This window comes from Passer domesticus, chromosome 8 (genome assembly GCF_036417665.1).
Source record: "Passer domesticus isolate bPasDom1 chromosome 8, bPasDom1.hap1, whole genome shotgun sequence".
Classification (NCBI taxonomy): domain Eukaryota; kingdom Metazoa; phylum Chordata; class Aves; order Passeriformes; family Passeridae; genus Passer; species Passer domesticus.
Window position 1 is genome coordinate 568992 of NC_087481.1, and position 14129 is coordinate 583120.

The 14129-nt window shown below is 51.2% G+C and overlaps 2 protein-coding genes across 2 annotated transcripts in view; both read right to left on the reverse strand.

Moving 5' to 3' along the window:
- The window catches only part of LOC135306026 (zinc finger protein 345-like), a gene marked incomplete at its 3' end in the record, with an annotated part of 155699 nt that overhangs the window by 86343 nt on the left and 55227 nt on the right, over nucleotides 1-14129 (reverse strand). The gene's annotated exons all lie outside the window — the stretch shown is intronic.
- On the reverse strand, nucleotides 170-5627 carry LOC135305929 (serine/threonine-protein kinase pim-1-like; the record flags this gene model as incomplete). The annotated part of the gene is made up of 5 exons (XM_064429505.1): nucleotides 5552-5627; nucleotides 1667-1773; nucleotides 1432-1533; nucleotides 928-1294; nucleotides 170-282 (listed from the first exon to the last, which is right to left on the reverse strand). Coding segments are annotated over exons 1-5 (765 nt in total), but the record flags the coding sequence as incomplete, so codon positions are not given.

Genomic DNA, 14129 nt, shown 5'->3' on the forward strand with positions numbered 1-14129 from the left:
AGGACATGTGCCACCTCCTCAGCAGCTGCCAGAACGGGATGCTCCCGAGCCCGCTGCTGTCTCCCAGCACTGGTATTCCCCCCGTGCCCAGAGAAGAGGATTCACCTGGAGAGAGCCGTTGTGGCAGCGAGAGCTGGCCCCAGCTGAAGTTCCAGCCCCTCCTGAAAGGCATCTTCCCGCAGACCATCTCGTGCAGCAGGATGCCCAGGGACCAGATGGTAGCTGGCTCGCCATGGTACCAGCCAAAGCGGGTCCATTCCGGGGGGCTGTATGATGGTGTTCCTGTGGAATACAGATGGAGTTCAGCAGGGGGATGCTGCTGCTCCCACAGCCTGGCCCCAGCATCCCTGGGCGGGCGGGGGCTGCATCAGTGGCACGCAGGGCACACTGTCCTCTCACCAGCATCTGGGACAGGTGTACAAACTTGGGATTGCAAAAGAAGCCACTGGTGTGGGAAGGGGACAGTGGAAGCCCTGGCTAGGCCTGACCATGACACGCAAAGGAAATACCCACTGCGTGCTGGGGAAAAACCATGCCCTCATTCTCCCTGCCTGCACTGCCCCAAACATATTATAAAGGCAAGACAAACAGGGCAAGTGGAGCAGTCCAAGCCCTTCCTCTTGCCTGCACACAAACCGGCTGGGACACAGGTTCCGACCTCCCTCTCTGCTACCCCCACCCACGGCTGTTTTTGTCAGGCTGGCTGCCCCAGCCCAGCCCCAGTCCTGGGCACAGTGGTGGGCAAAGGCTGCCAGCAGGGCTGGAAGATGGCTCCCCACCCACCCTTGCTCTAAAGCAACTCAGCTGCAGATTCAGTCCCCTGAGTGGCAGCAAAAGGGAGAATCCCTGCTGCCACACCCAGCTTGGGCTGTGAGATCTTGGGCCATGAGATGCCAGGAGCGGGAGCACAGCCCTGTGTAGGCTCACCTGCAAAGTGAGTGTAGGCTGTCTCTTGCAGGTAGGTGCCACAGCCAAAGTCAATCAATTTGGCCTGCCCGGTGGCCAGGTCAACCAGGATGTTCTCTGGTTTGATGTCGCGGTGCAGGACCCCGCAGCTGGTGCAGTGCCGCACGGCCTCCAGCACCTGGCGGAACAGCTGCCGCGCCACCTCCTCGGACAGGAAGCCCCGTGCTTGAATGAAATGGTGCAGGTCCTGACAGTGCTCCGGCCGCTCCAGCACCATGAAGATGTCGTTGGGGAGCTCAACCCACTCCAGCAGTTGGACCACGCCGGAGAAGCCACTGGACACCTTGTCCAGCAGCACAATCTCCAGGGGAGCGCTGGTGCCGTCGGGCTGCGGGAGGAGCACAATGCTGTCAGTGGGCCTGATGCCATGCCGGGGGTCAGGAAGCCCTCAGCCAGCCCGGGATGCTCTGCACCCTGCTCTGGCCCCATGCCCGCTCTCCCTCGAGGCGTCCTGGCAGCCCCTACCCTGCCGGGCGTCAGCTCATCCCTGCCCAGCACAGCACCTCGCTCACTCACCAGCTCACCCCAGTGATGGACGCAGTACCGTGGCACCCTTTTGATGGCCACCTGCAAGGCAAGTGCAGAACAGGGCTCAGCTCGCTGTCCACCCTGCCCAGTGCCATCCTCCTCCCGCCTCCTCCGCCCTGCTCCTCCTCCTCCACCCCCTCCTCCTGCGCCCGCCGCCGGCCCCGCCGCTCACCGGGGCGCCGTCCGAGAGCCGCGTTGCTGCGAAGACGTTGCCGAATCCGCCCCGGCCCAGCAGCGAGCCCAGCCGGTACCGCTCCTTCAGGCGCTGCTGTGCCTTCCCTGCGGGCGGGACGCGGCTGTCAGCGCTCGGCCCGGGGCCAGCAACGGCCCCCGAGCGCCCCTCACCCGCCCCGGCCCGGCCATCCCCCGGCGTTCGCTCTCTGGAACAAGACAGCGGCGGCTCGGGGCCGGGGGCCGCGCTGCCGAGCGGCGGAGCTCGGGCCGGGCAAGCCGCAGCGGAGGCGGCGGGAGCGGCGGGGCCGCCTGTGTCCTCCGCGGGCCCCGGGAGGAGCCGGGGCCGGGGCCGGGGTCGGGGCCGGGCTCGGGCTCGAGCTCGGGCCAGGCGGAGCCAAAAGCCGGCGATGCCACCCCAGCCCCAGGCACTGATCCCCGCCCAGCAGCGCCACCGCCAGCACGGCCAGAGCCGGGCTGAGGCCAGGCGGCGGCGGGACGGCCGGGGGCGGGCACGGGGCAGCCCCGCCCGGGGACGGGGGCGGGCCGGGGGCATGGCCCGGCCGGGCACGGGGAGAGGGAGGCGGGGAGAGGAGGGGAGACCGGGAAAGGGAGAGCGGGAGAGGTACGGGACAGCGGGAGAGGGAGAGGGAGAGGAGAAGGGAATCTGAAGTTTCTTCTCTCGCTGTCGCTGCTGCTGCTGCTGCCGCTGCTGCCGCTGCCGCTGCCGCTGCTGCTGCCGCTGCTGCTGCTGCTGCTGCCGCTGCTGCAACTGAAGCTCCGGGGCCGTTTGTCCCCGTGTCCTTTTGTCCGTTGCCCGCTCGCCCCCGCCTCGAGCCCCACGTTCCCCGAGGGCAGCCCCTGAGCCTGTCCAAACACAGGAACTTTGCCGAGTTCAGCCAAGAGCCAGAGTCTGGACTCCTGCACAGTGCCTCAGGAATCCCCTCGGTCCCTGCTGTGCATTGTCCCTGCTGAGGGTCAAACACTCTCAGAGCGTGTTCCCTGAATGCAGAATTTGTACCTGACACAAACACTGCACTTACCTCTCCAACATTGCTTTCCAAGAAAAACAGGGGAAGCCAAACTGTGTGTAGGTCATGGTATCTTAAAATGTCTAAAACGTGCCAACTCATGGATCTTAGAGGTGAGATCTGTTTGGAATTAATGGGATGGACAACTAGTGCAAGATGGAAAAGGGGAGCATAAAAATAAATCGAGAAAAACGTCTTGAATTGTTTCAATTTTCAGTTAATTTCTTAAAAGCTCTTTCAGTTTTTCCAGAAACTTCTACTCAGTCCTGTTTGCTTTTTCCAAGAACCTTTCCTGAAGAATGAGGTGCAGCTTCTGTCACAAGGTGTGCCACCAACTGCAGCTTCTCTTGGCTTTCCACACTGTGTGTGCAGCACAACTCTTGCAGCAAAGCAGGACAAATATTTGAAGAACTTGACAGCTTGTTCTTCTCTTTTCCTTGTGGGCTGGGCAGTTGTGCCATTGGTAAGGTTTTCATTGTTACTGTTCTACCCTAAGAAAACATGACAGCCTACCAAGAACTCCTGGGGAATGCAAGCCTGACTGAATGCAAAGAAACAATCTGCAGAGCCTGCAGCCAGAAGTGGAGAGCTGTGTGATCATCATTCCAACACCCCCAAGGACATCTTGAAAGTGATCTAGAAGATGAAAATGGGCTGACAGAGGGAGTTTGTTTCTGTGCTCACTTCAGATTCTTCTACATCTGAAATCAATTCTAAAATCTCCATCTAAATCAAGAGTACAACCAGTTCATGAAAAGCACCAGAACAATCTGCACCTCTCAGGAGATGACTGAAATAATCTGTAAAGGAAAAATGCAGGAGAAATGCATTTCTCAGCACTGCAGTATTTGCCTGCCTGAAACCCTCCTCCATTTCCTCCCCATGCCTGGATCTGTTGGTGTCAGTTCTGTATTCGGTGGTGTCTCCAGCCCTGAATCCCCTCGTCTATAGCATGAGGAACCAGGAGCTCAAGGCTGCAGTGAGAAGACTGATCACTGCACATCTTAGGAAGCATTAAACTGATTGCCAATTTCTGCAAATCACTTGTAATAAAAGTCATCACTTATAGCTCTTTTGGTTTCGTTCTTTGATTTCCGTGTCATTTTCCTTTTTAAATATTCTTCCTAAAGCTAGATGATGGTTTCTGCCATTTCTGACTTTGTTTCTCTCCACCTTCCCTGTGGCCACAGACTGTGACAATGATGGGCTGCAGTCTCAAAGGTTTTAAAGGAACTAAAGGATCTCCCAGCAGAGTTTTCTCCAGAGATCCCTCTATTCTTGCCATCTCTGGAGCTGCAGCAGCAATGTCTGTGTGCAGACCTCGGGCAGATCAGTGCTGGCACAGCAGCTGTGCCCAGCAGCAGCAGCAGCACTTGGTGTTGGCAGTGCTGCTGCCGTGGCCCTGCCCCGCTGCCCTGGTGGCCCTGGTGTTGCTGCAGGGCCTGAGTGCTCTCGGGGCCGGGCACAGTCCTGGGGGTGGCAGTGCTGGGGCTGCAGCAGGGACAGGCCATGGGCACTGCTGGGGCAGCGCTGACGCCTCAGGCCAGGCCCTGGGGGCTCCAGGCTCCTTGCCCAGGCTCTCTCAAGAACACGGCCAGGCCAATGCTCAGCACAGAAAAGCCCCAGGCTGAGCAGCCCCAGGCTGGCCGTGGGCAGGCTGGGGGCAAACAGCATGGCTGGGGCTCTGCAAGGGCCCTGGGGGAGACGGGAAGGAGCAGCAGAGCAGGGGCTGATCCATCCCCAGTGCGCTGCACAGCCCAGGGCAGCGTCCCAGAGCATCCTCATGGAGCTGCCAACAACATCCCCCCTCTGCAGCCCTGGCCTCTCCCCCAGCTCACACAGGTGCCGCATCCTTGCAGGCACAGCCACGGCAGCACTGGCTCAGGAGCCCCTGTTTGCATTGCACAGAGCAGGCAGGAGCACCCCCATGCTGTTGCTGTGGGGACATGAACCTGAGGGAGCACAAATGCCATCAGCCCCTGGGGCCAGCAAGGGCTGGGGGACACCAGGGAAACCACTCAGCTTTGTCCTGGCCTCTGCAGTCAGCCAGAAAGTTTGTTCTCATTAGCTGGGAGATTCCTGTCCCACTGCAGATGCTGTTACTCAGAGCCAGGGCTGCCTGGCAGCCACCCCCAAACTGCCCTGAGCATTTCCTTGGCTTCACCTTTGCTTTTTTTCCCCCATTTTTTTTGTACAAATTTCTTCCTCTTGCCCAGCCCTGTTCCCTCCCCTGCAAACAGCCCATCCCTGTTTGCCCTTTCCTCTCTGGCCCCACTCCCCATTCCAGTTCCTGACTTGGCACCATGGGAACATCCCTTGGGCAGCAGGATCATCCTCCAAGTGCTGCAGGAATTGTCTGCAGGCTCCTGCAGTGCCTGGTGCTGCTCCCTTGCCAGAGGCACCCCAGGCCAGGGGGGCACATCTGGGCTGCTGTGTCTGTCTGTGGGGCTCCCTGTTCTGGGCAATGAGGCGGAGCTGCAGGGGCTTAGCAGGACTGACAGGATGGGCTTTGGGGCTGGCAGGAGAAGCTGAGGGAACTGGGCTGCTGGAGCTTCTGAAGAGGAGGCCCAGGGCTCATCCTGCAAATGTTCCAAGGGTGGTTTCAGAGAATCCCAGAATCAGCAAGGTTGGAAAAGACCTTGGAGATAATCAAGTCCGATCTGTGCCCTGACACTGCCTTGTCTCCCTGAGCCTCCTCTTCTCCAGTATAAACAGCCCCAGCCACTCCTCACAGGACTTGTGCTTCAGACCCCTCCCAAGCCTTGTTGTCCTTCTCTGGACACACTCCAGCCCCTCCATGTCCTTCCTAAATTTTGGGTCCAGAACTGGACACAGCACTCAAGGTGTGGCCTCACCAGAGCCGGGCACAGGGGACGAATCACTGCCCTGCTCCTGCTGGGCACACCATTCCTGATCCAGGCCAGGAGCCATTGGCCCTCTTAGCCACCTGGGCACACTGCTGGCTCATGTCCAGCCTGCTGTCCATCAGTGCCCCCAGGTCCCTTTCTGCCTGGCTGCTGTCCAGCCACTCTGTCCCCAGCCTGTAGTGCTGTAGGGGTTGTTGTGGCCAAAGTGCAGGACCCGGCACTTGGACTTGTTAAACCTCACCTTGTTGGATTTGTTTTTAATAACTGCCCCGTCTGTCTCTGCAGGGGAGAAGTCTAAACAAACGCCATGTTAGCAGTTTCCTCAGACCAGATGTGATGGGGAATAAAAGCTGTTAGCACCAGGAGCTGGTGGGTGGCTGACTGAAGCTGTTTGCTTCCTGCCAGCCAGGAAAGAGTTTGGGAGGCTCCTGCAATGGGTTAGTCATCATTCCCAGAAGTTTTTGGAGACCCTGGCTCTTCTACCACACCTTTCCCAGCCCCATGGTGCTGGCTGGGGCCACCCAGAGGTGCCACCAGCCTTGGTGGGTGAGGTGCAAGAGGCTGCCTGGCTCCCAGCAGGAGCTGTGCTGTCAGATATGTTAATTAAGGGAGCCCTGGTGGATACTGGTGACAGTGGAGCCAGGACATGGTGCCAGTCCTGCTGCAATTCATACATATCTGTGAGAATTTTGAGTGCAGAGGGAATGCTGCTTTAAATACCCTCATTTCCTCTCCCACTCCCTTCTGGTCTGGCTTCAAGCAGCCTTGCTCCAGAGAGAAATTAAAATATGCTTCCATTCCAGGATACTTTTATTCTCCAGCATTTTCTCCTGCTTTTCTCCAGAGGTGGAAGTGAGTGTGAACCTCCTTTTGGAAGAGGGAGGTTTCTGGAAGGGGACTTTCCCCTTCTCCAGTGCTGCTGATCACCTTGGTGGCATGTGAGGGGCTCAGGGCAGTGGCCTGTGCCTTCCCTTGTGTCAGTGCTGCCACAAGTAGTGGGAAAAAACTGTTCCATGGCTCTGAATCTACCAGAAATGCTGCTGCCTCATCCTCCTTAACTCTGGAAGCAGGAAAAGCTAATCTGCTGCATCAATCTATGGGTCGATTGGTCCTCTGGACTTGGGGCTTTTCTGCTTCTCTGTGTCAGAGTTCTTCCATCAGCCCACATGAGCGACAGCTTTTGTGTAATTTGCCTGTGGGACCTGTGAGGAAAAAGCCCTGGATGTGATGGGACCTGGTGCTGCAGTACTCTGGGGCACAGCTAATTGTTTCCTTTTGGAGTTCTCTTGACCACAGATTTGTTAACAGGGTTCTGTTTCCTGCTGGTTGCCTTGATCAGATGTGCCCAGAGCGTGTGCAAGGAGGTTCCCCAGCACAGCTGAAGACTAAGACATAAGGAGGAATCCTAGTTTGAAAGGATGAGAGCAAACCAAAATAAAAGGATGTTTTAGCCCAAAGTTAGTGTGAATCAGCAGGTAGGAATCAGCTCTTCCCTGGATCCCTGTCCTTCCTGTGCCTGCAGTGCTGTGATCCATCAGCAGTCCTGGGATGCAGGAATATACATTATTTAGCTGCTATTAAGCTGGTTGTAACACAGCTGCTAAAAGCCCTTGGTATTTGCCACATCCAAGTGAGATGAGTATTCACTTGGACTTTTTTAATGCCATCTGAAATTCCACTTGTGAAAAGTCACCCTTTTTGTCATTGCTTGACCTGCTTGGAAAAGCTGAGAGTCTCTACAAACAGCAGCACTGCAACAGAGCTATAATACATCCTTGGAAAAACAGCCTGGAGCCCTCCAGGGATCTCACTGGGGAGCAGGCTCTGTGCAATATATTCCAATATCTCTAAGCAACAGCTTAATGTGTTGCCTTGTGTGCTTAAATAGCAGAGCTCCTCTGGCCTAAAAGCCTCAGCACCAGAGGGTTATGGAGTGCAAATTGCTGCTGAATGAATTTGCTGCTTTGTTCACTCTGGTTTCCCCTCCCTTTTCTGTTATAACAGTGAAATGACTCATCTTCACCTTAATATAATATTTTAGAGAAATGGTCTAATATTTTGTATATGTTCATTGTAAAAAAGCCCAAACCAACAAAACAGTTGAAATCTGTTTTCTGGAACAACGTTTTCCCTTGCAATTACACAGAGCTGGCACCTTTCTGCACGCTCTTTTGGCCAGCAGACATTGTGGAGTACCAAGTTTACAATACCATCAACTATTGTAAGGAAAAGAGGGAAAAGCAGAAGGCCTGATTTGAGCTTAGTGAAACTTGCTTCTGGCTTTGGACTGCAATAATTTATTACAGCTCTGTTTTACAATTAATACCAGCCTGACCTACTTAAATAGGACATCATAATTCTTGTGGCCATGTATGTGCTCATGAAAATTCAGTGCTAAGAGCATGAGCTGTGCTGGTTATGTCAGTGTGATGGAGAAAAATGTAAGTTGCATAACTCAGGTGAATTGAGTAGGAAATGGTGTGCTATAAAACTCATAATTTAAAATGCACAAGATAAAAGGAAAAGGGAAGGGATTACTGCAAGATGAGGTTTATGGCTGGTGCTCTCAGCACCCCATGCTCATGGCCATAGTGGGGAAGCTTGAGCAAGTGAGGGAGGGACTGGATTCAGTGTGGACCCCAGAAACAGCCAAAAGGGCATTGACAGTCAGAAAATCTTGGCTCTTCTCTCTTTAAAATCTAATTTGAGCCCCAAAGCAAAGCCCCAAATATAATTCCTTGGGGAGGGAAGCTCTGAGGTCTTTGACTGGGGCTTTCACAGCACGCTGGGTAAATAAAGCTCGCATCAGAAATCATATTGGTGGAAACTATAGATAACCACACCAAAAAGAAGTTTTGGATGCTTGTGGAGGAGAAACAGAAAAAGCAAAGAAATAAAGGTACACCTCTGTGTTTTCCACAGGGAATAACTTCTGAAGTGCAGAACTCGCCAGGCCATGCAGGGCCTCCTGCCAAGGGGAATGATTTCAGACAAGTGCTGACTGCGTGGGAGAAGGTGTTTTGTGTTGGAGGGCTGAGTTATCACTGAAGTTTTTCACTTCTAATACTTGGTAATATCAGTGTCATTTTGTCAGTAAGGAGCACACTCAGTGCCTGAGACATCTCCATCTCCACCTGCTTCACAACTCCACTTGAAGGCAGATGAAAATTATTTCCTTGTAAATGACCTGTTTTCACCAAACTCTGCAAACTCTTACTCAGGCTCTTTGCCATGAAGTTGATTTTCTATTTATTTTTTCCTTTTTTTTTTTTTTTAATAAGAAGAATTGCTTTCTCCTTGCAAATGTTAAGTAAATTTTTCCCCGCCTGGGATGTCAGGAGGTGCACATGCTGTACAGAAACACTCCCCAACTGCATCAATAACCTTTTTGTACTGCTGAATGAGTCCTAGAAAACTGCAGAGCAGTTTTGTGTCTCTGCAGGTTACTTGGCAATCAATTCTCCATCTCTGATAAATCCTAATTTACAAGGAGGATGTGACAAACTCCCTCCTCTGCAATCAGGAGTTGGCAGTGCCCATTCTTCTGCAAATGTATGGGTTCAGCAGGATAATATCATAGGAACAGAGATGTTCTGCAGCATTCCTGCTTGGTATGCTCCTCATTATGTGGGGCAGACAGCAGCCTTCTACAGCCCTAAAAAGGACAGGGAATTTTCTGGACTGGAAAGAAAAGCATCCGTGAGAGAGGCAGAATGTGATGCTGTTATCCACGACTAGTGTTCCCACCTCTGTTGTCAAATTTCCCTCCCTTGCTGCCCTGAGGCATCTGAGTAATGAGTGGTTTGTAGTGATGTTCTCCTTATTGAAATCAGTCAAGAGTTTGTGGACTTATTTCCAGCATGAAAACAAACCCTGTTTTGCTGGTTGTATGAGGGAAAAAATTATTTCAGGCAGAGAGAGGACAGAAAGAGGTGAGAGACCACTGAATTTTTTCCATGTGGCTGCAGGAAGGGAGAACAGTTGTGGTGTGGAGATGCGTTGTTAATGTAAAAGCAACAAAAAGCAACCCAAATAGTGAGTGAGCATCACTTGAGCTGCACCTCTGCTAGTTAGGGATGGATCCCTCCTGCTCCTTCCCATGCCTGAGGCACCTGTGTGGGGCTGGTTGTCCCTGTCATTTACCTTTCAATTGCACAACAAACAACAAGTTTCTTGGAAAACAGTTGGCTTTTCAGACTCTCCCGGGCATTCAAGTGAGTCCAGAAGATGTAGGGATGAGCTGATAAGTGGTTTTGGATGGTCTTGGCTGTTGGGTGTTGCTATGTTTCCTGATGCTCCAAAGCAATCCCTGGCACGCTGCTTTTGTGAAAGGCAGAACAGCTCAAGAGAAAAATGTGCTTGAAATTACCTGTTCTGGGGAAATGCAATCACTGCGAATTTTCTGCTAGGAACTGCTTGTGAACAAAGATGGAGCCTGAATGAGGGATGTGCCCTTGTGGGGGTGCCTTACACTGACACAAAGCTCTCTGTGCCTCTCCAGAGGGTTGTCACCCTACAGAAAGTCGTCACTTCAGGAATCTCCTGGCAGGGCAGGGAGGGTGATTTGACATCACAGCTGCATGCCTGGGAAAAACGTCGAGGCAAATTCTTCTTTTCTGGCCAGGAAAGCCAGGATGTGTGCCTGCTGTGTTCCACGAGGAGGAAATCAATTGCTGAGGGATTTCTGCTGGCAGATTTGTGCTTTATGAAATTCATGCCAGGGGCAGAGGACTGGGGAGCTGCCAACGATAGCACTTTCTTCCTCCCCTCTGCTGTTTTAATTGTTTGTAATGATTTAATAAATAGCACTGTTCTTCCCTGCAGCAAACATAGGCATGTGGCATTTTATTATCTTTATTAGGGCCCCTGTTTGGAATTTCTTTGCTGTATTTCCTTCTTTGCAGAATTGGTCCAAAACTTGGAGGAGTTGGTGTGAGAACTGGACTTTGTGCTGTCAACATTCTGAGTGTTGAGCCAGTGCTAAATCCGTGCAACTATATGGGAATGAAATAAATTAGATGATTTAAACAAGGAAATGCTCCTGGCTTAGGCATTTTATCTGCACAAATGCACACTAGGAGAGGAAGAGCAAATCAGGTACAAGCTCCCCGTACTTACAGAAGAATGAATGGAAGTAACTTCCTGTTTAGGCTGGAAATTAGGAGAACATTTGTACCCATCAGAAGGATGTTGAACTGGAGCAGCTGCCTAGTGGCAACAGACAAGTGGAGAAGTGAAACCCCAAATTAAAGGCTTTGAGTGTGGAGTTTTTTGGATGTTGGGGTCTTCAGAAGTAGATCTTGAGTCCCATGGGCAATGCAGGCGGCTTCCCAGGGGAGCATCTCTGTCCCGTTCCAGGGCCCTGCTGCCCTGGTCCCACAGAGTGATTTGGGTGATGGCCCAGCAGAGCTTGGGGAAATGCCTCAATGTTTGCTGGATTTGAATGGCATTTGGGTCAAACTGAGTTTCTCCTCTGAGGGATGGAGTCTTGAGCTCTCAGAGGTTTTGCTTGAACACTTCTTTAATCTGTCCCCCACCCCAAAACCCCCAGCAGATCCCCGCTCCTCCCTCTCTGTGTCTCCCACAGCTGTGATCCTCAGAGCTTTTCCCTTACACAAAAAAACTGGAAATTGCCTGGGTTTTATTCCCTCTTGGTGACAAAATTGTCTCCTATTGTGCAGCTCAGGGGGAAAGGAACCTCTTCCTCCCTTCAGTTTTCTGCAACAAAGTGTTTTGTTCCTCTTTGTGAAGAACTAGGAAGAAACACTTCTTTTTAAGCTGAGGGAGCCCAATTCAATTCCCTCATCATTTTGAGCAAAATGGCCAAATTATTTATGTTGAAAGTCACTCCAAAATTTTGAAGAGACCTTTTTAGAAAATATTTCTCTTGGTGACTGATTATGAGTGGGTATGGGAAGAAACTCTTTGCCTTCAACCACTCAAAGCAGTAATTTCTTCCCAAAGAGTAGATGTAATTTCATTTGCTGGGTGAAAAAAAATAAGTAGTAGTGGAGCAAATGGGCTTCAAGCTGATCTCCATTTGCTGTCAATGACTGAATTAAATGCACAGGGTTCCTATCAGCTCTGCCAGACAAAACATTCCTTTTGGGTTATTGGAGGTTTTGTCAGAAATCTTTGTAGCATGAACAGTTCCTGGACTTATCTCTGCTGGCTTCAGCCATTCCTGCTGTCCATCATATCTTGCTATTATAAGGCAGCTCCTTTCATTATGTTGTCTTTTAATTCATATATCTGAGCCTTTTTCTACTTCTAGTCCCAGTTTTCAGGAGGACAAACATTTTCTTATCTGTGAGTGTATTCAGTGCTGGCCACACAAGTGAAGGCAAGGAGCTGGCAGGTGATAATTTATGGAACTCTATAATGGGCAAAACTCAGCATTCAATTTCCATCTCCCTAGAAATCTTTATTTCTTTTCTTGTCTCTTGTGCTCTTTGTAGCTGGTCTGAGTTTAGTGCTTGGAAATGCAATTCTATGGATCCCAATTCTTTTGAGAGAGAATAATCTTGTACACAAAGCCAAATAAATTGAACTTTTCAATATTAGAGCAGTTTGACATCCAGGCTTGGGGACCTGGCAGTGGTTAGTGCCTGGCCAGCCTCAGAACACAGAGTTTGTCTGATTTAGGTGAAATTTAATTTGTTGGAGACAAAGTAAAATTGCCTCTTATTTGCTCAGCACTAAAAATCCATCTGAAGCTGATTGCCAAGACTTGCTCCTGTGTGATGGGATTAACCCCTGCAATGGCACCATGAAATGAGAGACTGGGAGAGGAATATTAAACAATGACATTTCCAACCATGTGCACACCCTGGAGTTCTGCTCTTGGCTTGGTGCTGTCACAGGGGCGGCTTTTGATGGTTTTAGAGGCACTAACCTGGGCAGTGAAATGCACCTCAGGCACCAACTGCATCTCTGGTGTCTGCAAGTGCCTTTATCTCCCTTCATGCTCCTCAGAACCAAAATCCTGCAAGGACCAAGTGAATCTGAGACTTTGGAAAGGCCCAATAGTGACAGATTTTGGTGAGATTTGAGTCAGGAGATGGAAGCAGCAGCAGAAGGTGCTGTAATCTTCATCCTTGCGCTCTCCTGCATGCTGATGCAGTGTGAAGGCGGCAGGGATTCCATAAAGCACCTTCTGTAGCTCCTGAGGGAAAACCAGTGGCAAGTTCTTTAATTTCTTAGAGTTTCAGGCATGTGTTGTGTGGCTGTGCTGCCCCCCAGGGCCAGGCTCTGTCCCTCTCTGCTCCAGCTGGTGCTTCCAAACTGCCCTCTGTGATTTTTATTTGCAAACCACCTCTCTGACCAGCTTCCACTAAGCTTTAAAAATTCAGCACCACGTTTGTGGCTGAACAGGTCCCAGAGCTGGGGAGGAGGATTTGAGATGCAATTTGCATGACAGAGTTGTTACAGCGGGGAAAATGTCACATCCCTCCTGTGCCTGGAGCTGCTAATCTTGTTCTGAACATTGAAAACCTCTTCAGCTGCTCTCATTATACCTCAATTTGATTACTGCTTTGATTTCACACCTCTTTCATGCAGGCTTTTCCTCTCTCCTTAGCTAGAATTGTCAGGCCTGAGGAGAGAAATTTTGTTGAGCCTTGGTACAGTTCCCATATATCCCTGCTCCTAAAGCTGCTTTGAATTATCTTGGGAACCTGAGCATGAGATAAACTGTCAGGACTTTAGTGAGAGGAAAAATAAGGCACAGAGGCCAAAGTGTAAATGCAGAGTCTGGGGACTCTGTTGTGGGGATCTGAGCCCTGCAAACTCATGTTGTTCTCTATGAATGGCTGATTCCTTCTGTATCTCCTCCTGAAATTTCTGAGCGCCAGGGCTGGTGCTGGAACTGCAGCCACACAAACTCCCCACGGAGCTTTGTGGGACCCAGTGGGAATCATTGATTTGCTGCTTTTGATGAAAAGTTGTGACATGAACCTCAGTGTCAGGGAGGTGACACGTTAATGCTGCTGCTGTCAGACAGTGCCCACACACCGTGTCTGGAGACAGCTCTGGAGAAGATGAAGAAAAACCAGGATTAAATCCCATGTGCTACTGAGCTCTATCAGAAACTGCTTAGAGTGAAGTCTGTGAAGTGACTGGGGAGAGCTGGATGAAAGGGACAGCTCTGAGAAATGTGTGGTGCATCAGGGATGTCCTAATACTGATCTTTGCACAGAGATGAAAACTTGTCAGTTTGCATGGCCTGAATGTCTGGTTCTGGAAATTCTGCATTGCACAAGATGTGCTGAGCTCATCTGGCTCTGAAATATCATCTCTGCACCTTAGCCAGGAACAGCATCAGAGTTCTGAACAGATTCATCAAAACCAGTCATAAGCCAGAAGCAAAAACTTGGCAATACACATCTGTGGCAGGTGAGGAGACCAAAAGCTTCCATTCTTGTTCTTGCAGAATGAATTCAGCAATAAAATAATCCTCTCTCTTGGCATTAAAATACTTTAGTTTCAGTTCTGCCCCAGACTATCAGTGTCAAGTATTTCTCGTGGTGGTTGGGGGTAGGTTCTCCCCCTGGAGCTCTCTGCAGGT